The sequence below is a fragment of the Piliocolobus tephrosceles genome, chromosome 13 (genome assembly GCF_002776525.5).
Source record: "Piliocolobus tephrosceles isolate RC106 chromosome 13, ASM277652v3, whole genome shotgun sequence".
Lineage (NCBI taxonomy): Eukaryota > Metazoa > Chordata > Mammalia > Primates > Cercopithecidae > Piliocolobus > Piliocolobus tephrosceles.
In genome coordinates, this window is record NC_045446.1 from 55,730,420 (window position 1) to 55,751,740 (window position 21,321).

Genomic DNA, 21,321 nt, shown 5'->3' on the forward strand with positions numbered 1-21,321 from the left:
TGATCACATCTCACTGCAACCTCCGCCTCCCAGGCTCAAGTGATTCCCTCACCTCAGCTTCCTGAGTAGCTGGACTACAGGCATGTGCCACTGCACCTGGCTAATATTTGTATTTTTTGTAGAGACAGGGTTTCACCATGTTGCCCAGGCTGGTCTCAAACTCCTGGGCTCTAGCCATCTGCCTACCTTGGCCTCCCAAAGTGTTTTGATTACAAGTGTGAGCCTTCATGCCTGGCCCTACAGTTATTTCTTGATGTGTCTGTTATAGATGTCTCTCATCTGGGCGTTTACTATTAGCCTACAATTCCCTTTGCCGCTCTCCTGTTAGGTGAATCCTACGTCTTGCCTCTCGTTAGTTTATCTGGCGAATGAGATAGAGGTATTTAAAAATTTGCATGCCTGAAAATGCCTTTATATTCTACCTGCACCCTTTATTGAGAATTTGGCTCAGTGTAGAATTCAGAGTTGGAAAGAATTTTCCATCACTGTTTTGAAGTTAGTGCTCCATTGTTTTCAAGAATGCAGGGTTGTTTTGAGAAGTCTAAAGTCATTTTTATTCTTGATCCTTTGGGAGAAACTTGTGAAAGCATCTCTCTGAAAGCTTCTAGGATCTTCTCTTCCCCAGTGATCTGAAGTTTTACAATAATGTTCTTTATTGTGGAATTTTGCCCACCTATTGTTAGTACTTTTCTTTTTTCTTTTTTCTTTTTTTTTTTTTTTTGAGACGGAGTCTCGCTCTGTTGCCCAGGCTGGAGTCCAGTGGCATGATCTCGGCTCACTGCAAGCTCCGCCTCCGGGTTCACGCCATTCTCCTGCCTCAGCCTCCCAAGTAACTGGGACTATAGGCGCCCGCTACCACGCCCGGCTAATTTTTTTGTATTTTTAGTAGAGATGGGGTTTCACCGTGTTAGCCAGGATGGTCTCCATCTCCTGAGGTCGTGATCCGCCCACCTCGGCCTCCCAAAGTGCTGGGATTACAGGCGTGAGTCACCATGCCCGGCCTAGTACTTTTCAGTATGAACATTCAAGTCCCTTGGTTCTGAGAAATTATCTTACATCTTTTTCTTTGATAAATTTCTTTTTATTTCTTTTTTTTGAGACAGAGTCTTGTTCTGTTGCCCAGGCTGGAGTCCAGTGGTGCGATCTTGGCTCATTGCAACCTCCACCTCCCAGGTTCAAGTGACTTTCCTGCCTCAGCCTCCTGAGTAGCTGAGACTACAGGCACATGCCACCATGCCTGGTTAATTTTTTTTTTTTTTTTTGTATTTTTAGTACAGAAGGGATTTTGCCATGTTGGCCAGGCTGGTCTCGAACTCCTGGCCTCAGGTTATCCACCTGCCACAGCCTCCCAAAGTGCTGAGATTACAGGCATGAGCCACGGCGCCCGTCTTTGATAAATTTCTTCACTCCATTTTCTCTGTTCTTTCCCTCTGAAACTCCTCTTAGCTGGCTGTTGTAACTCTTGGATTGACCGTCTAATTTTTTTTTTTCTTTTCTCTCCCTTGTATTTTTGTTCTTTTTCTTTTCTCTCCTTTGTATTTTTGTTCTACTTTCTAGGAGACTTTTCATTTTTTTCTTCTAATCTTTCCACAGGATAAAGTTTTCATTTTCATATTTTAATTGTTCAAGAATTTTACTTTGGCCTTTTGTTTTAGGAACCTGCTCTTATTTCATGGATGCTTTTCTTATCTCCCTGAGGAAATTAATTATAAGATTTTTTTTTATATCTCTAGTTGTATTTTTATAACTCCCCAGTTTATTTTGAAATATTCATGATTTCGACATTATCTCAAAATACACAGAAATTACCTATATCTGCCTATACACTTATTAAATGCTGATGAAGAATACTTAATATTTAAGCATGCCAAATAATAAAGCTTTTCCCAACTTTTAAAATTATTTTTAAAAATAAGCCAATTTATATTGGACATTTGGGTTACATGTGCATATAAAAAGAGTCATATGCCTCAACTGACCATAGTTAAGACTAGCATACAAGCGTCCTTCTTTCTGGATATAATTAAGTTTCAGAGGCAAAGTGGTTCAGATGGGAGCCAATGAACTGACCTCCTCATGAAGTAAACTTGACAAAAATCATGAAGTATTGAAGGTGCTAACGATTGTTTCCATAAATGTTTCTCTCTTCCCTATCTTTTCAACATACAAGTGTGCACTATGGGTGTGTATAAATTAAAACACTTCTGATCTAGACTGTGAGCTCCTATGGAGAGGGCTACTGTCAATCCATAAAAGGCCCTGGGGAAGAGAGAGGTAGCACAGGGAGCAGAGGGCACCTGCCCTCCGTCAGGCCATCCACACAAACCTACTGAAGAGGTAGACTTGACTGACTAAGTCTCAGCGGGCTCAGATGCTGACCTGGGCCTTCAAGTGAGGTTTTCCTTCATTATGTTTTATGTTGCTTGTTCTACTATTTTTGTAATTGGGGCAAAGTGAGATGTTCAACTAGCCTAAGAATGCTCAATATACCCCATAAACTGTCAGAATCAAATAATTTTATTGATTCTTCTGCCAAACATAACTGATTTCCATCTACAATATTTTTTAAGGTAAGAAACAGTAAGTCAACTGAACAAAGAGCTGGGCCTTTGGGCTCTGGAACATGATTACACACTGACTGAGAATGCAGGACCTCAGGGTGGGGTCTAGTCAGGCTGGCCACAGCAGGGCATGAACCTGCCTCAGTGGGCCTTCTCCAAGAACGCTCTGCAGCACCTGACACATTGCTGGTACACCGTCTCAAAGTCAGAGTCATTCCCATAATAGGGATCTTCAATAATAAGTTGTTTTTGTGGATCATAGCTCCCAAGTAGTTCAATTTTAGCTTTGCAGGTTTTAACTTGATTACTTTTTCTATTCAAATCTCTCAGATTGCTTTCATCCATACATAGTATATAATCAAACGTGGCAAAATCTTCTTTGGTAATCTGCCGGGCAACGTGGCTCATGGGAATGCCGTGCCTCTTCATGCAGTTCTGCCCTCGGTAGTCAGGGGCGTTCCCTATCTCATACCCGGAAGTCGCCGCGCTGTCTACCCTCCAATTCTCTGAGATGTTTTGATCAGTTACAAGTTTCCTGAAAACTGCTTCTGCAATGGGTGATCGACAAATGTTACCCAGACACACAAACAGCACGGACTTGGTAGCCTGTTCCACCATCTTTCTGCGCGCAAAAGCGCCAATTATAAGATTTTAACTCCTCTTCTGTTCTCTAGATTATCTTTGTTTCCTCCAGGATTCTTTTTCCCTGTTGGTTTGGTCTGGTGTATTTATTCCATATTGGAGGCTTTCCAGAAATGTCTAGTGATTCTTGACTGATTTTTCATGTTTAATAGTAAAATACTAAAAAGCCAGTTGGATATTCTATTGACTTGTGGGCTCCATGTTTGGGTGATGAGGCAGTGACTTAGCCATTTCATCTGGAGATCCTCAAATGCTAATATCGTTAGTTCTTTTTGCTTGGGTAGGTCAATTTCGCTGGCGAGGAGTCCTTCAATCACCTGTCAGTAGGCTTAGCTGCTGGCATCCTGGGTTGCAGTGTTGTTTCAACGTAGCTTTTTGGAACTTTCAGTGGCTGTTATTTTAATATAGCTTTTGGAATTTTCAGTGACTTTATATCTGCCAGTAGGGAGCTGAAGGAGCTGGGGGAAGAGGGATGAGGGTTTGAGATCTCTTTTTCAGGGTATAGACTTTCACCTGACAGTGCCTCCCTCTCCTCCTCAGTTGTTCCTGGTGCCCTCGAGCCTGGTGCCTCTCTGGTCCAGACTTCTCTGCTATAGCCAGAATAGGAGAAGAGTAGTCACATGGCTATGTGGAATTAAGGAGGAGTTCTGGGGTTTATCTTTTTCATATGTAGACTCTCCATAATCTTCCTGTTTTTAACTCCGTCTGCATTTCTGCCTCTAGAATAACTTGATAACCCCAATTCCTGAGTTTTTCTGGGATTCTGGGGCTCACATGAGTTTACCAGCTGTTGGCACCCCCTCTGTAGACCGCTAGGATCTAGCTTTCTTCTACGCCAGATACTGTTCTCCTGCTAACATGCCACTTCCAGAATGTTTGACATCTTTCATCTATTGTCTTTTCTTCCATTTTCTTTGTCCTTAAGGATTTATACTTTAAAAAATCAATTTATTTTCATATTCGTGAGATTTTGAAAGGAATAGAGATAAACATACATGTACTATCTGCATATTTAATTAGGATTAAGCTTGTCCCCTTCAGGGTTCCTTTTTTTTTTTTTTTTTTTTTCTTTTCTTGAGACAGGGTCTCACTGTGTTGCTGAGCCTGGAGTGCAGTGGCACAAACATGGCTCACTGCAACCTTGACCTCCTGGACTCAAGTGATCTTCCTGCTTCAGCCTCCCAAGTAGCTGGGACCACAGGTGTGCATCACCAGGCCTCACTAATTTTTAAAAATTTTTGTAGAGATGGGGGTCTCACCATGTTGCCCAGGCTGGTCTTGAACCCTGGGCTCAGGCGATCCTCCTGCCTGGGCCTCCCAAAGTGTTGGGATTACAGGGGTAAGCCACCCCCCCCATCCTCCCACCCCCAGTTTTTAAAATGAAGTAGCTGTGGAAGAAAAATCATGTTTCTGGAGGCCTAGATGCTAACAGTTCAATGAATGTTGAATAGCACTTGTCTATTACTTGGACTAACTATATGAGATACAGAACTAGAAGACTGTTTGCTTATTATTCCTCATCTCCACAGTTGCGATTTAACAACTGTGGCTTATTTTTCATGTGGTTATGACAGGGCTTTCTCCTTTCAGGGAAAGTGAAACTTCAAATTTGAGTAAATTGGTGGTTGCAAGGATGAAGCCAGTAGTCTACAACAAGGCAGTGGTTGGGGTGACGATGCTTACCCACTCTTGCTTTGCCCACTACTCATATTGAAAGGAGAAGGTTCAAGATTAAGGAAGGACCATCCCCTTTGCCCTGTTCTGCACTCACCTCTAGCCTGCCAGACATGGTCCTACTTAGGTTGCTGGCCGCAGATCAGCAAGAACTTTCAGTGGCTTTAAATCTGCCAGTAGGGGGAGTGACTCTGCAGATTGGGAGACATCTTTATCCCTCTGGTCACCCTGACATCTTCCTCAGGAACTAGAACTCATTTAGGTGGGTGGGAGGAGCTGCACCTGCTCTCCCTCTAGCCCATCTACAGGTAGCAGAGACTTGGGGTGTAACCATGAGTACCCCACAATGCTTCTTGGCTTCTGTGACCTTCGTCAGCTGTATTAGCAACTCTTAAGGAAGCTAATTGTCTTTTCTTACCTCCTTGCCAGAAACGTGTGCTGTCAACAATGGAGGCTGTGACCGCACCTGTAAGGATACTTCGACAGGTGTCCACTGCAGTTGTCCTGTTGGATTCACTCTCCAGTTAGATGGGAAGACGTGTAAAGGTAGCCTTCACCTCCCCAGGGAGGCTGGGTGCCCTGTTACGGAGGGAAGACCCATGCTGCTAACGTATGGGGATAAAGGCAACATACCCTCCATACCCCACGTGACTCCAGATTTGCTTATGATTCATATCAATGGAAGCTTTTTCCCCCTGGGCTAGTGGAAGGTTATAATTGAGTAAACTTAATTAGAACCAACACTTAATTACACTAATTGTTGAGGAGGTCAGCCTCTACAAGCATCAAATAACTCATTTCAGACAGTGGCCTTATTAGAAAAAGGCAGTTAAAGGAAGCATTCATTTGCAGGAGATAATATCAACATATCATACATAATAGCCTAAAGATTATTATGTAAATAACAGTCAAGATGATTATCCAGAGGACTTAATGAATAACTGTACCATTAACTTTTACTGATGAAGAGCGACCCCAATGACTTGCTCGTATTTCGTGGGCAAGAGTACAAAGGATTAGTCCTTTAGCATGATAAAAAGTAGATAACCAATTACCAGACGAAACTGGGAAAAGATAAGATTGAGTATCAGGAATTATTTTAAAACATTGAGGCTATTTGATCATTGTGTAATTTGCCAAAACAAATGCTCTAGTCCTTTATAGCTTTAATCATTAGACTTGAATACATAGTATAGTAAAGGGACCCATCCTACCTTGAGAGAGCAATACAAAGATGAGAATATAACAGGACATCATCATTTTTTCCCAGAGTTTGTTTCCTTAGTGCCAGTCAAGGGCACCATAAGTCAGCGTTCTCAAGACGATGAAACACTTGTCTTTCAGAACTGGTTAAGCCAGACAAGAAAACATGTGTAAGGTTAAAAACATCAGCAAACATTCTTAAATGCTTTTGTGAGTATTTTTCTTGATTTCAGAGACTAATGAACACACACAATGGCCCTTCAGGGAGTTGTGAGAAGTGAGGCAAGTGTTGCTCTCTGATATGCCCAATGCTTGCCTGTTGCAGATATTGATGAGTGCCAGACCCGCAATGGAGGTTGTGATCATTTCTGCAAAAACACCGTGGGCAGTTTTGACTGCAGCTGCAAGAAAGGATTTAAATTATTAACAAACGAGAAGTCTTGCCAAGGTATGTGCTGAAAACATAGACGTGCTGCGCAATGGCCCACAGGTTGGAGAAGAGAGCATGTAACGTCCTCCTGGCAGAGACTGGCTTATCAGGCTTCTTGACAGGGCCCCTAGTCCAATCTCCATCCTAGGCTTCACTCAGTTCATCTATGAGGTAGAATAAAAACACTGATGTAGCTCACAGGTGTATTAAAAATTAAGCTGTTAATGGTTAGAGAACACCTTAAAGAATCCATCTGATGTGATGACAGCAGAGCTCACTGCTGGAAATGGAATGGAAAACAGAATGCAAACAGGGTTCCAGTGGGGTGTTGAGATTATGAATAATTTTCCCTTTCTAAAATTTCCTTTAATGTTATTGAATTGATCACAAAAGTTGGTGGCGAAAGTCTGTAGATTTAGTTAACATACCTCCCTACCAAAAACTTGGAATTAACCTATGATCAAGATTATGTACCAGTTGGTCTCTTTCTTACAGCACTTGTTTTATTTTTTAAAAATTATTTATTTATTTTGAGACAGAGTCTCACTCTGTTGCCCAGGCTGGAGTGCAGTGGCACCATCTTGGTTCACTGCAACCTCCACCTCCTTTCTCGGGTTCAAGCAATTCTCCTGCCTCAGCCACCTGAGTAGCTGGGATTACAGGCACCTGCCACCACGCCCAGCTAATTTCTGATTTTTTTTTTTTTTTTTTGAGACAGAGTCTCGCTGTGTCACCCAGGCTGGAGTGCAGTGGGACTATCTTGGCTCACTGCAACCTCCACCTCCCAGGTTCAAGCGATTCTCCTGCCTCAATCTCCCGAGTATCCGAGACTACAGGTGCACACCATCACGCCCGGCTAATTTTTGTATATTTAGTAGAGACGGGGTTTCACCATGTTGGTCAGGCTGGTCTCGAACTCCTGACCTCGTGATCTGCTTGCCTCGGCCTCCCAAAGTGCTGGGATTACAGGTATGAGCCACTGTGCCTGGCCAATTTCTGAATTTTTAGTAGAGTCAGGGTATCCCTGTGTTGGCCAGGCTGGTCCCGAGTTCCTGACCTCAGGTGATCTGCCCTCCTCGGCCTCCCAAAGTGCTGGGATTACAGGCGTGAGCCACCGCACCTAGCCCAGCACTTGTTTTAAATGACCAGCCTTTGATCTTTGAAGAGAGGGAAGGCAGAGAGGGAGGGGGAGGGCTTGTGGGGAGGAGATGCTTGTTGATCCTTAGAGAGGATTTCAGACCCCTTCTCAAAGACATCCTTCCCATATAAGGGCTGCAGCAAGGAGACTTCCCTAGGTAGCAGTTGTTGTTAGCATTAGTAGCTGTTTTGGGTGGGGGAAAACTGTTTTCTATTTTTAGATGAGCACCTTTCCTTTGACATGCAGGAAGAAGTTCTCAGGAAAGATGTGCTGTAATGTATTCTTGCTCCATTTATGGGAATCAAGGACTAATTTATTTTGTTAGAAATCTCAGAATTAGGCTGGGTGCGGTGGCTCACACTGTAATTTCAGCACTTTGAGAGGCGGAGGCAGGTCGATCACTTGAGGCCAGGAGTTTGAGACCAGTCTGGCCAACATGGCAAAACCCCATCTCTACTAAAAATACAAAAATTAGGTGGGGATGTGGTGGAGGGCGTGGTGGCGGGCACCTGTAATCCCAGCTACTCAGGAGGCTGAGGCACGAGAGAATCGCTTGAACGCAGGAAGCACAGGTTGCAGTGAGTTGAGATCACGCCAATGCATTCCAGCCTGGGCAACAGAGAGAGCTCCATCTCAAACACACAAACAAACAAACAAACAAACAAATCTCAGAATTAAATAAAAATCAGAATATCAGATTTCATCTTAGATAACAAAGATGTAGCATTACCTTTTAAAAAAAATATTATGGTGTGATGTTTGTTTTGTTTTTCTCTTGGTTTGTTCTTAATACATAATTTGTCAGGCAGTTCAAGTACATTCCCCTTCAAATTCAGTAAGTTAATTCTAGATAATTATTGTGTGGTTTTCTTCAGTTTGACTTGGAAAGCAAATTTGCTGTTCCACATAATGTTTCCTAGGGTATAGAGCAGGCAATACTGTTGAAGCTGTGTAAACACATTAAAAAGGAAATAGAAAAGTGATCTCATTATTTTTGGCAAAGCAGAAGCCCATACTGAGCAGCCAAAGTCAGCTACTGAACGAGTCCACTTTCTCGACAACTGGCTGATATTAACAACAGATTTCATAAAATGGCATCAACTCCTAGGGAAGAAACTGGGTTTTTCTTATTTTTCAGTGATCGGGCTTGGTGGAACAAATATTTGCACAGAACAAATTTACTGAAGAAATGCCAGGATTTCTGGGAAAAGCTAGGGATGAAGAGGTTTTGCAAGAATTTGCCCTTTTTTATTTTGCTTTTTCATTCTTCCTGTTCCTTCCAAATGTTTGTTTTTTATTAACATAGTTTCTCATGGCACACTCAGTGTTGAAAAAAGTGGTCTAGCAGTGGTCTAGTTAGCTTCGACTAAGTGCTGCACTGGTCCTGGCTTATCCATTTGGAGACATAAGTCGTAACTCTGTTAAAATCCTCCAAAGGGTTCAGGGAGTGAAGCACTCAAATTCTAGCCTACAGGAAAGAGGTTGAAGGCCAGACCCAGGGAAAAGAGATGATGAGATGGACAAATGCGGCCTCCTGAGGCTGCTGTGCATGACCCCCGCTGCAGCCAAGGAGGCTTCCACACTGAACAAGGAGGATAGCAGATGCATGGGACTGGAACATACGGGAGGAGCAAAACCCAGGCATCGGCCAAGAGGATCCAATGTACAGCTGAGCTACCACATTTCAGGGTCTGCAAAGAGAAAATTAGTGAGGATATTAATATTAATGCCTTCTTTCAGTGCAGAGGACATTAAAACCCAGGATTAACTGGCCTCTTGGGGGCCAGAAGACTAATTCCGAGAAGATAAGAAAGGGATGGGAACTAGATTTACCTCCAAACCAAGTGTTTTCTCCTTTCAGTTTGCCATGGTTAATAAATTCCTATTGCTGTTTTACCAATAGTTATATGACAATAGAAATGCATAGCTAGCACCTGTAGCTTACAAAACCCTTTTTAGGCATGTTATCTCATTTGGCTTCATTTAAACTTTTTAAATTAGCCTTGCAAGTACACATGGGTGAAAGAGACAAACTGAGCTTTGAGGCAAGTGCAGTTTGCAACAGAATGTGGAAATGAGGGCCGCGGCAGTGAGTATACTTCTTGTGGGCTGCTCCACACTTTCTTTAACACAAGTGAGTGAGGAGAATGGATAGCTAATGTTTTTTACCCTGTGTGTACTGTTTTTGGTGTTGGTCAGCAATTGGTGTTTATCATAAACCTGTTCTTCACTCATCCCTCAGCGTGGGTTTCAGCTCTCCTCTCCCTTTGACCATTACAGATATGGATGAGTGCTCTTTGGATAGGACCTGTGACCACAGCTGCATCAACCACCCTGGCACATTTGCTTGTGCTTGCAACCGAGGGTACACCCTGTATGGCTTCACCCACTGTGGAGGTGAGCAGACTGCCCCTGTTGAGTTGGGAGGGGAATGAGGCTGGGCCTGGAGGGGAGCAGGGCCTACTCCTGAGGTTTGCTTTCCTACATTGGGGTATGAAAGGTACATTCCAGTCCCTGAGCAATAGTGGTGAGTCCATCAACTTGAGAGAAGGATCCGCTAAAGGAAATCTCCCCACATGTATCCCTTTAACACCCTGAGTGTGAAATAGAGCAGAGAGAAGTAGTGAGCTCTTCCAGCTGTGAATTCTCTATTGACTTGATGGACTTGCGGTTGTATTCAGAGAGTGGAAGAGTATCTCAGGAGCTGATACTCTATCTGTTGGAACATCCCAGCAGATAGTAAAGTCACAGTCCTCAGACTGTGGGCACCCACCAATTCCACGGCCCTGCGGTGCATAGGAACTGGCTGCAAAGCCTTGGTTTGAGTCCTACAACTAGGTCTTTGAGCTGGAAGCAGAACTATGAAGTTTCTGTCTCCACTCTGTGCCCATTTTGCAACATGTTCTCATGTCTCATAACCTCATGGTCAAGCAGGCTGTGCCATAAACTGGATTTGGTACCAACTGACTCCCACTCCACTCCCCCAGTCATCAGATTCACCCAGCAATCTCTGAGAATACAGGTTCAGATTCCAATTCAGAATGACTAGGGCTTCCAAGGTCATCTTCCTGAGGATCTATAGGATTTGGGAACCACTGGCTTAAATACTTCCTGCCCAGTCCTTGTGTCTTGTGCTTTAGAAAAATGGATACACTGGGCATGGTGGCTCACAGCTGTAATCCCAGCACTTTGGGGGCCAAGGCGGGCAGATCACCTGAGGTCGGCAGTTCGAGACCAGCCTAACCAACATGGAGAAACCCTGTCTCTACTAAAAACACAAGATTAGCCGGGCCTGGTGGCGCATGCCTGTAATCCCAGCTACTTGGGAGCTGAGGCAGGAAAATCACCTGAACCCGGGAGATGGAGGTTGCAGTGAGCTGAGATTGTGCCATTGTACTCCAGCCTGGGCAGTAAGAGCGAAACTCCATCTGAAAAAAAAATTATATATATATATATCTATATATATACATATACACACACTAGTGATTTGCTAGTGACAGTTATCTCCCTTCTCCCTTTCAACACATCCTTGGCATGGCCAAAAACATACTCTTCCCAGTCCATCAGGAAACCTCAAGGAAATGTACCCTGAGTATGGATGTATGTCTGGGTTTAGGTGGAGCCACCTTTTGACCTGGACTCAATCTCAGGTTGACGAGAATTAGTGCAGTCACTTCTCTTTCTCTGTGCCTCAACTGTATAAATGGTTAAACAGGGAGTCCCAGTTCTGTCTGCCTCCCTTGCTAGGCAGCTCAGGACGACGGTAGAGTTTTAAAGTAGAAGTCTGTGCAGTGTCTGAATTTGGACACCGGGTGTTGCTAAGGGAGGAAAGGATTGGAAAAGAATGCAGCTTGAGGCCGGACGTGGTGGCTCACACCTGTAATCCCAGCACTTTGGGAGGCCAAGGCAGGTGGATCACCTGAGGCCAAGAGTTCAAGACCAGCCTGGCCAAGATGGTGAAACCCCATCTCTACTAAAAATGCAAAAATTAGCCAGGTATGGGGGCACATGCCCGTAATCCCAGCTACTTGGGAGGCTGAGGCAGGAGAATTGTTTGAACCTGGGAGGCAGAGGTTGCAGTGAGCTGAGATTATACCACTGCACTCCAGCCTGAGTGACAAGAGCAAAACTCCACCTCAAAAAAAAAAAAATAGAGCTTGAGCCTCATGCCAGGAAATTCGCTGGGTGGGGAGTGGGGTGTGTAGTCAGCTGGTGCCAAGTGCTCATGCTAAAGGCATTCAGCATCTTCCTTTGGTTAGTGAGTTTCAACCTTGTGACTCTCCTGCTGCTCCTTCCTCAAGGGAGGGACCATATCAGCCCATTCAGTGACAGGTTGCTGTGACAAGAGAGTATTTTGTTCCGCAGACACCAATGAGTGCAGCGTCAACAACGGAGGCTGTCAGCAGGTCTGTGTGAACACAGTGGGCAGCTACGAATGCCAGTGCCACCCTGGGTACAAGCTCCACTGGAATAAAAAAGACTGTGTGGGTAAGGGGAACCGAGGTACAGACTCAGACAGCGGGCTGGCCACTGACCCAGAGGCAGTGCAGCTCTGCACGCTCCCACGTCCCACCCAACCCTCCCTCCACTGACTTCCCCACCAGCTGCAGCAGCCGTTCTTTAAATAGTTCAAAAACAGGAGATACTTTGCAGGATCTTTAGCGTTTCCTTCTGTGCTTCTGTGTAGGTTGGAACTCACTTCTGTTTTCCTGGTTGCTTTTCTGCATGAAGAAATGGCATATCAGGGGCTCCTTTCCCTCGGTGGGAATAAGGCCTAGCATCTATGTTCTATGCCGGGCATCAGCTCTACCTTCTTTTCTTGGGGACTTTGGTGCATGGGACTCAACCATCCTTGTCACACTTAGAAATGTCCTTCTCTTTCTGTAAGTGTCTGTTTTGTCCTGTCTAGAAGTGAAGGGGCTCCTGCCCACAAGTGTGTCACCCCGTGTGTCCCTGCACTGTGGTAAGAGTGGTGGAGGAGACGGGTGCTTCCTCAGATGTCATTCTGGCATTCACCTCTCTTCAGGTGAGTGGGGCCCATTTCCCGGGGCAGGTCCTCACGCCAGGGCCAGGCCTCTCTGGCCTCCAGGTGTTAGATTCCCTCAGAGGGCTTCCAGGTCCTCCACCAGCTGCCCCAGCCACCATGCTTTGAGAGGTCCGTGCTTCGAGACCCCATATGCTGGGTGTTTTTCTAGTGGCCCATGTGGAGTGGGGTGGGGGGAGAGTTTAGCTGCTACCAGGATAGCCTGTGACCTTGCTTATGCATTTGACAATTCACATTCTGTCTGTCAGGACTGCAAGGGGCCTACTCTGTCACCTGTGGCTCTTCCTCTCCTCTCAGGAGCAAACAACAAAAATCAAATGACTCTGCTTTTGGGGGTAATTACCAAATCTTACCAAATCTGCATGTTCTCTCTGGGGGCTCACCATGTTCAAGGGGCTTCATTCATGGGGTGCTGTTCTTGGACGCTGGCTTTGTTTTTTTAATCTTGATTTCCTTGATGCTGTGAGCATGTTTCAGAGTGTTGTTGCCTGCAGTCCTGGTGCCCGGAATGTGACTCTCCCATGTAACAGATACTTACTGTGTGGCCACTGTTTGTTAGGAGGCTGTGGTCAGCCCTGGTGGGTCATCATCCTGGGCAGAGGCCCACAGAACTCCAGGACCAGCGGGCTGTATTCCAGAGCACCTCAAAGGCTAAGGGAATGTGCCTGGGTCTCATGGCATGGATAGAAATAGGCAAAGCAGGGGCAGCAGGAATTCTGTGCCGAGAAAGGGGCCCAAACCCTTTCCTGTTTGTCAAAAGATGAAGCGTGAAATCCAAGGTTTTTAGGAGCCTGTGTCCTCCTGGATATAGACGCCTTTGTCCTTATGTCATCAGAACACCTGAATGAGGTTCATATTACATCCTGATGTCCATATTACATATATGAGCAAAGCTGGAGACTCAAAGCAAGACAGTACAGCTCTCATGCGTTGATTGAGCAGTTCAAATATGCCAGCCACCACAATACACGTATTAACTGACTTAAGCCATACTGCAACCCTCTGGGGAGTACTATTATTCTCATTAACCAGATGAAGAAACTGAGGCTCAGAGAGGTGAAATAACTTACTCAAAGTGGTTTAGATAAGAAATAGGGGAGCTGGGATTTGAACCCAGGCAGTTTGGTGCAGAGTCTCAAGCACTGTCCTTCACTGCCCCTTTCAATGCACGTTTGGACTCGGCCAGGGCAGACATCATGGTCTGTTTCACCAAATCCCTCAGCGACAGTTCCTTGGTGATTTGGGCCACCCCAAGGGTGGGCAAGCAAATAGCTAATAGCTATTCAGTTATTACTGTGTACCAAGCAGGGAGCTAAACATTTTCCTTTTTTTAAATGCATTATCTCATTTTATCCTTACAACAGCCTGGTAATATAGGTACTATAATTATGTCTGTTTTACAGATGAGGACACTGAAGCTTAGGGAGATTAAGCAACTTGCTCAAGTTCTCACCACAACTTAAAAGAACTAGGGTATTGACTCCAGAAGCTACCGTGTGGTTAAGAACGACCGACCCTGGGAGGAGAACAGAATTTTGCACATCAGGCCCTCAAAGTGGGACCCTCACTCTCTCTCAGACCTCACAGCCTAGCCAGGTTTAGTGAGTGCCATCTGTGTCTGGAACGACAGCTGCCTCAGCCCTGTCCTCCCACGGCAGGCTTGTTTAGGAAGATCTGCCCTTCACCATTTTGCCAAACGGGCTTATCTAGATTTGAACTGGGGGATTCTGGCCTTCTTTCTCAGTAAGGCACAAAAATGACTTCATGTTTTATTTCACCATGGGGGCTATTTTTGACCCTCAGTTTGAGAGAGAGAGAGAGAGAGAGATAATTATATATATTTTTTGAAATGGAGTCTCATTCACTCTGTTGCCTAGGCTGGACTGCAGTGGTGCAATCTCAGCTCACTGCAACCTCTGCCTCCCGGATTCAAGCAATTCTCCTGCCTCAGCCTCCCAAGTAGCTGGGATTACAGGCATGTGCCACCACGCCCGGCTAATTTTTGTATTTTTAGTAGAGATGGGGTTTCACCATGTTGGCCAGGATGGCCTCTGTTATATTTGAACACTGGATTTGTCTCTCATATGAGGGGGTAACTGTAATTTTTAGGAGGCTCCTGGTGGCCCTAGTCCAGGGCAGTGGGCACTCCATGATCCAAGCCATTCTTGGCCTCAGGGTAGGAGAGGGGCTCAGAGTGTGCTGTGTGTGGTGGGAGCCGCCAATGGACAGTTTGCTGCTTCCCATCCGGTGTCTCCATTCCTTTGCCTCTGAAGGTAACATCTCTCACTTGTTTCTTTCTGAAGATGTCGACACCGTCAGGACAAGTGTAACCTTTAAGCTAAATGAAGGCAAGTGTAGTTTGAAAAAGGCTGAGCTGTTTCCCGAGGGTCTGCGACCAGCACTACCAGGTATGGAATCAGATGGTTGGTGTAGGGAGCTTGCCTGCATGTGGGAAGGGGCCTGCAGCCAACCAAACTGGAGGTCCATGGGGGCCAGGGGCTGTCCAGCTGATCCAAGCACACTGCAGATGGGATTGAACCATCCAGAACCTGCAGGGACTCATCCCAAGAGGAAGAAGAGCATAACCTAACACGCTTGTATAGTTCTGGGGTCACACTTCGGGGCTTCCTTTGCATGGTATAGTTGGTGAGGCTCTGGGGAAACCCACGAGTTCATAGAAGTCAATAAGGGCTTCAGGTGAATTAGCAATTTGTGATCATATTGGGTTAAATTTTCCAGATCTCAGATTTTGCTTGAAATATAAGCCAAAGAAATGAAAAAAAGTTTGGCTCAGAAAGGATAACTTTGATGAACAAAGATCTAATATCCAGCTTTCCTGCTGGGTCTAGTTTTTGGAAGCAGTGACCCCATTGGCTTCAGCAAAGCAAATACCATCCAAGTAGAACTGGCCTTGTTGAAAAGAGCAGAATCTAACATTCCTTTTACTTTCCCGGCACACATTTCCAGTAATATTTTATAGAATACTTTTAGAGATTAAAAATAAAAAGGATTAGGATTCATGTATTAGGGAGGCTTCTTTTCCCAATCGACTCTCAAATCACACAGACAAATAAACCTAAAGCTCACTCTAGTCCTCTAGTCACTTTTGCCTGCCTATTTTAAGTAAGTAATTTAAAGTAACTTGGTACCTCCATTAGATGGAATATTATGCAGCTATTAATTCTATGTTTTCAAAGAATGTTTAACGACACAGGAAAATGGTCTTGTTATAATGCTGAGATGCAAAGCAGGAGAGAAACATTCTGTATATCTAATACAATCCAAATTGTGTAAGAAAAAGTGTGGTAGAAGAAACACAAAGACAACTCATGATATCATTTAGTAGTGGTTACATCTGGGTGGGAGGATGATGGGTAATTTTAATTTTTTTTCTGCATTTTCCAAATTAACCATAGTGAGCATTTATACTTTTAAATCTCAGGAGTGGAGGGAGGGAGCATTGTTTAAAAATAGATTTGAACCAGTCATGGTGCCTCATACCTGTAATCTCAGCACTTTGGGAGGCCAAGGCAGGCAGATTGCTTGAGCTCAAGGGTTCGGGACCAGCCTGGGCAACATGGCAAAACCCCATCTCTATGAAAACTACAAAAAGATTAGCCAGGCCTAGTGTTCATGCCTGTAGTCCCAGCTACTCAGGAGGCCAAGGCGGGCGGATCACTTGAGCCCAGGAATTGGAGGCTGCAGTGAGCTGTGTTGACACCACTGTACTCCAGCCTGGGCGACAGAGCGAGACCCTGTCTCAGTAAAATGAAATAAAATAAATAAAATGATAAAAATAGATTTGGCCTGTAGTTTACTTAACGAGATTGTACTAGTGTTAATGTCTTAGCTTTGATAAATGTATGATGTTAACATTAGGGGAGACTGAGTGAAGGTTATGTGAGAACTCTATACTATCTTAGCAACTTTTCTATAAATCTACTTACTTCAAAATGGAAAGTTAAAAAAATACATATGGAACATCGAAAGGGAAAAAGATTTAAAATGAGAATCTGTTCAGTTTAAGATTTGAAGTTACCCTTTGGAAAAAGTAAGATAAATCTTTAGGGGAAAAATATAGAGAAGAAATAAATTTGCCTCCTTCCTGTGGCCCCTGTTGACCTATGGCTTGAATGTCCTTGTAATGTTAAAGAAGCATCTGATACAGGTAATACTTCATTTCAGTAAAGATTCTGAAATAGAGACAAATTCATGGAGTGGTTGATATGTGGACCTGCTCTTTGGTGAGGGTTAACAGAGTCACTGGAAACCATGGTGAGAGGGGAGACAGTCAAGTCAGGAAGAAGGATGTGCAAAGCCCTGTCTTATGCAGTACTTCCACTCTTATCCTAGATGCCTTCATGATATTGTTTGGTTCTGTTGATGCTTTGTGCCATTTATTGCTCCTGGTTATTTAAAAATGAGACATCACTGCTGACGGGCGTTCCAGCTTTCCCTTCGGGTTAGAATGACTTCCAAGGTCAGTTTGCCTGAAAGCAGGAGTTGGTTTCCTTTCCACTCTTGTGCTCGTTCCTTATTTGAAGCCTCAGCCCCTGCTCGGCACATCCAGCTTTATGCAAACCAACTGTGAGAATGTAAGCACACGTTAGCAAACCGTCAGTAAAGAATGCAAGACAACCCCTGGTTCTTGTCTCCCACATATGTGGCTAGTTGGAAACATCTAGCATTTATTCATGAAAAGAATTTTCAAGAGCTAAATTGTAAAGTTATATAGGAGGCAATACTAGGTCTTCAAAATTAAAATGTCATTGTGCTCCAAGTTGAGGGCTTGCAGTGTCTTGGCATCTGGAGAGAATCACTTAGTCCCATGAGAGTTGTTTTAATGAAATGTTTACTGAGCTCTAGCAAATGTTCAGCTGAGTGCTTTGCCAGGATTTGGCTTCCGATAATTTTGTTTCTTCATACAGAGAAGCACAGCTCAGTAAAAGAGAGCTTCCGCTACGTAAACCTTACATGCAGCTCTGGCAAGCAAGTCCCAGGAGCCCCTGGCCGACCAAGCGCCTCTAAGGAAATGTTTATCACTGTTGAGTTTGAGCTTGAAACTAACCAAAAGGAGGTGACAGGTTGGTTTGAAAACAGTCTACATTGCCAGGCTTCTCACGGCTTGCTCCTTATTTCTTTGCCTTTCACTTCTTATCATTCTTGGGGGAAAATAATGCAAACACTGAAGTATCTCCTGTTTTTTTCACCCTGAAACTAAACTGAATTGATTTGGAACCCGATGATTTTCTCTGCTTCAGAAAAACCCAAAGCTACCATTTTGATCCACAAATTTCTGTTTGAATCCAATGCTGCCCAGCCTGCTAGGTGCCCCCTCCAGGTTTCTCCCCATTCAGTCCATAGGGAGCTCGGGGTGTTGGTAGGGCCTGCGGTTGATCTGGCCACTGTCACACGCTGCAGCCTGACCTCTCCCGCACTGCTGTCCCTCTTGTTTCTGTAGCTTCTTGTGACCTGAGCTGCATTGTAAAGCGAACCGAGAAGCGGCTCCGGAAAGCCATCCGCACGCTCAGAAAGGCTGTCCACAGGGAGCAGTTTCACCTCCAGCTCTCAGGCATGAACCTCGACGTGGCTAAAAAGCCTCCCAGAACATCTGAACACCAGGCAGAGTCCTGTGGAGTGGGCCAGGGTCATGTAGAAAACCAATGTGGTGAGTGGCCTGGGACATTCTTGCTAACAGAACAGCCTTGGGCTCCATAAACACTCAGGGTAACCAAAAGCAAGTCTGGCCCATCCTCCCTTCTCAGGGCTCTCTTTAGAGAACACTCCGGGCAGCCCTCTGTTTCCTAGTAACTGTCGCGTTTGTGTCTGTCGTCCCTGCTAGGCCCAGAGCTCCCTGGAGTGAGACTGATCTCATTCACCATTCTGTCCTCAGCGCCTGGCATAGTGTCTGGCTTGTGGTGGGCACTAAAATGTTTGTTGCCTTGAGGAACAGGAAAGAAGTGGCAAGGTTGATGAGAAGAGGGGTGTTGCCCTTTACAGGTCTGAGGGACGGCAGCCTTCCCTGGCTGGGGCAGAACTGCAGGGGTAAGGCACCCTCGAGCCTTCTCCACACTCTGTCATCACAGCTACTCTTATGGCCTTCCTCTGGCTTGGCCAACTATGGCAACGAATAAGCTCCTGTCCATAGTTCTGTGCACAGGCAAAGCTAGGGGGCTGCTTGGCTGCCTTACGAGACCCCAGAGCCTCAGCCCAGGGCTCCTAATAGTGTCAGTTCCATTGCATGGGTTGTGTTGGTGGTGGTATTTCAGAATTAAATTTGAGACCTGGCACCTGAGCAGCATCAGTTCTGTCTCTCTGATAAAGCTAGCAAGAGGGTCCAGGACACGAGGTTCTACAATGGTCAGTTTAGAAATTTGTCACGAGGGACTCGTCTGGGCAATTATGGGAGATTTTATCTGAAAAGTCTTAGATGGGAAAAATTGGGTCTCACTTTACAGTAAAAATGATAATGATGTATTCAGTTCTTATCTGCCATAAGCGTAACAGTAAGTCTCATGTCTGCATTATCTCAATTAATCCTAACAGTAACCTTCCCAGGTAGGTATTACTAACTGCATTTAACAGCTGAAGCTTAGAGGGCTAAGTTCTCTTGCTCAGGATCACACTGATGTTCTGATTCCAAAGCCTGTGCTCTGGTCCCAAGCCAGGTGAATTTCAGTAACTAGATTTCTCCAGGATAAACTGATGTCCTTTTCCAAAGTATCAGTAGAATCATGAGGCCTAAGCAATAAAGCTTAGCTAAGGAGTAAGAATGTGTGTTTCTAAATAAGCCAAGCTGAATCCAGGGGCACTTGGTCCAGAGAATTGTCAGCCTTAGCCCCACAGCTCAAATTTGTTGCTTTGCCAAAACTTAGTGAAAATCAAGTGCAAAATCAAGTGGAACTGTCTGCAAGGGGCTGGTTTCCAGATAGTCTTGACTTTCATTCCAGCTGATTCTCTTAAAAAGAAACAAAGAGGGGAAAAAAAGTAAAAACAGTCCAGCTGGTTGATCTGTTCCCATTTAAAATTCTAAGAGTTCCAGTTTCCATACTAAAATAGTGGTGAGAGTTGGCTATGGCTGCCCTGCTTTCCAGGATGAGTTGCAGAAACTGTCAGGGCCCTCCTGGCCTCTCAGGGTTCCACTGCACCCCTCCCCCGTCTGCTATCCTGTTGGGGTGAGGCCTCGTAGACTGGCCAAGGAGTCTTTGTGACCAGTTAAGAAGTCAAGAAAACCTATGTCAAGGGCTGCATGGACTGGCTCCCAGTGAGGGTATCACTAATACTACCATGGGTATGTTCCTGGGGAGTAAAGGCCCAAGGATAAGGAGCAGGAGTTACTTAACAGGGGCTTCATGACCACAACAGCCTACGAAAGATACTCGGGGCCGGGCGTGGTGGCTCACACCTGTAATCCCAGCACTTTGGGAGGCCAAGGTGGACAGATCACGAGGTCAGGAGATTGAGACCATCCTGGCCAACATGGTGAAACCCCACCTCTACTAAAAAATGCAAAAACTTAGCGGGGCATGGTGGCGCATGCCTATATTCCCAGCTACTTGGGAGGCTGAGGCAGGAGAATCCCTTGAACCAGGGAGTTGGAGGTTGCAGTGAGCTGAGATCGCGCCACTGCACTCCAGCCTGGGCAACAGAGCGAGACTCCGTCTCAAAAAAAAAAAAAAAAAGAAATGATTTTTAGTATCTGCAGAAAAAAGCTCCAAAAAAAATGGAGTCACTTCCATCTCTCCTTCCAGGAGAGATGTTTATTTTTTTAAAATATGTTATGTTTATCTTTTTAAATATTTTAAATTTAGTTTTCAATTATGAAAGTAGTACATGTTTCAAATGGCACAGAAATGTATACAGTAAAGATAAAAGTTTTCTCACCTGGCGCGGTGGCTCATGCCTGTAATCCCAGCACTTTGGGAGGCCGAGACGGGTGGATCACGAGGTCAGGAGATCGAGACCATCCTGGCTAACATGGTGAAACCCCGTCTCTACTAAAAAAATCCAAAAAGCTAGCCGGGCATGGTGGCAGGCACCTGTAGTCCCAGCTACTCGGGAGGCTGAGGCAGGAGAATGGCGTGAACCCAGGAGGCGGAGCTTGCAGTGAGCTGAGATCACGCCACTGCACTCCAGCCTGGGCGACAGAGCGAGACTCCGTCTCAAAAAAAAAAAAAAAAAATTTTCTCCACAGCTCCCTAATCCAACTCCCCAGCAGTAATCTCTGTTATAGTTTGCTGTGTTATTTTTCCATAACTGTTTTTAAGCACATATAAAAAGGACATTTTATATATTCATTCAATAAATATTTATTGAGCACCAACTGTGTGCCAGGTACCATTCTAGATACCAGGAATCCAGCAATAAAGAAACAAGCACTGGGTGCGGTGGCTCAAGCCTGTAATCCCAGCACTTTGGGAGGCCGAGACGGGCGGATCACGAGGTCAGGAGATCGAGACCATTCTGGCTAACACGGTGAAACCCTGTCTCTACTAAAAATACAAAAAATTAGCCGGGCGAGGTGGCCGGCGCCTGTGGTCCCAGCTACTCGGGAGGCTGAGGCAGGAGAATGGCGTGAACCCGGGAGGCGGAGGTTGCAGTGAGCTGAGATCCAGCCACTGCACTCCAG

At 45.1% G+C, this 21,321-nt stretch overlaps 1 protein-coding gene and 1 pseudogene across 5 annotated transcripts in view; one reads left to right on the top strand and one right to left on the bottom strand.

The window, feature by feature from the left end:
• SCUBE2 (signal peptide, CUB domain and EGF like domain containing 2) overlaps positions 1 to 21,321 on the top strand; it is a 73,484-nt gene that overhangs the window by 24,518 nt on the left and 27,645 nt on the right. For 2 of the 4 annotated variants that reach the window (XM_031933960.1, XM_023189912.3), the window contains exons 8-16: positions 5,307 to 5,423; positions 6,406 to 6,528; positions 9,929 to 10,045; positions 12,014 to 12,136; positions 12,558 to 12,674; positions 12,941 to 13,027; positions 14,996 to 15,100; positions 17,621 to 17,776; positions 18,154 to 18,360. In XM_031933960.1, coding sequence (XP_031789820.1) covers positions 5,307 to 5,423; positions 6,406 to 6,528; positions 9,929 to 10,045; positions 12,014 to 12,136; positions 12,558 to 12,674; positions 12,941 to 13,027; positions 14,996 to 15,100; positions 17,621 to 17,776; positions 18,154 to 18,360 — 1,152 coding nt within the window. The remainder of the gene's footprint in view (positions 1 to 5,306; positions 5,424 to 6,405; positions 6,529 to 9,928; positions 10,046 to 12,013; positions 12,137 to 12,557; positions 12,675 to 12,940; positions 13,028 to 14,995; positions 15,101 to 17,620; positions 17,777 to 18,153; positions 18,361 to 21,321) is intronic. The other 2 variants (XM_023189911.3, XM_023189913.3) reach the window with 2 other exon arrangements.
• On the bottom strand, positions 1,715 to 3,194 carry LOC111524684 (annotated as a pseudogene). Its single transcript, XR_002725844.2, has one exon. The product of XR_002725844.2 is annotated as a low molecular weight phosphotyrosine protein phosphatase pseudogene (transcript).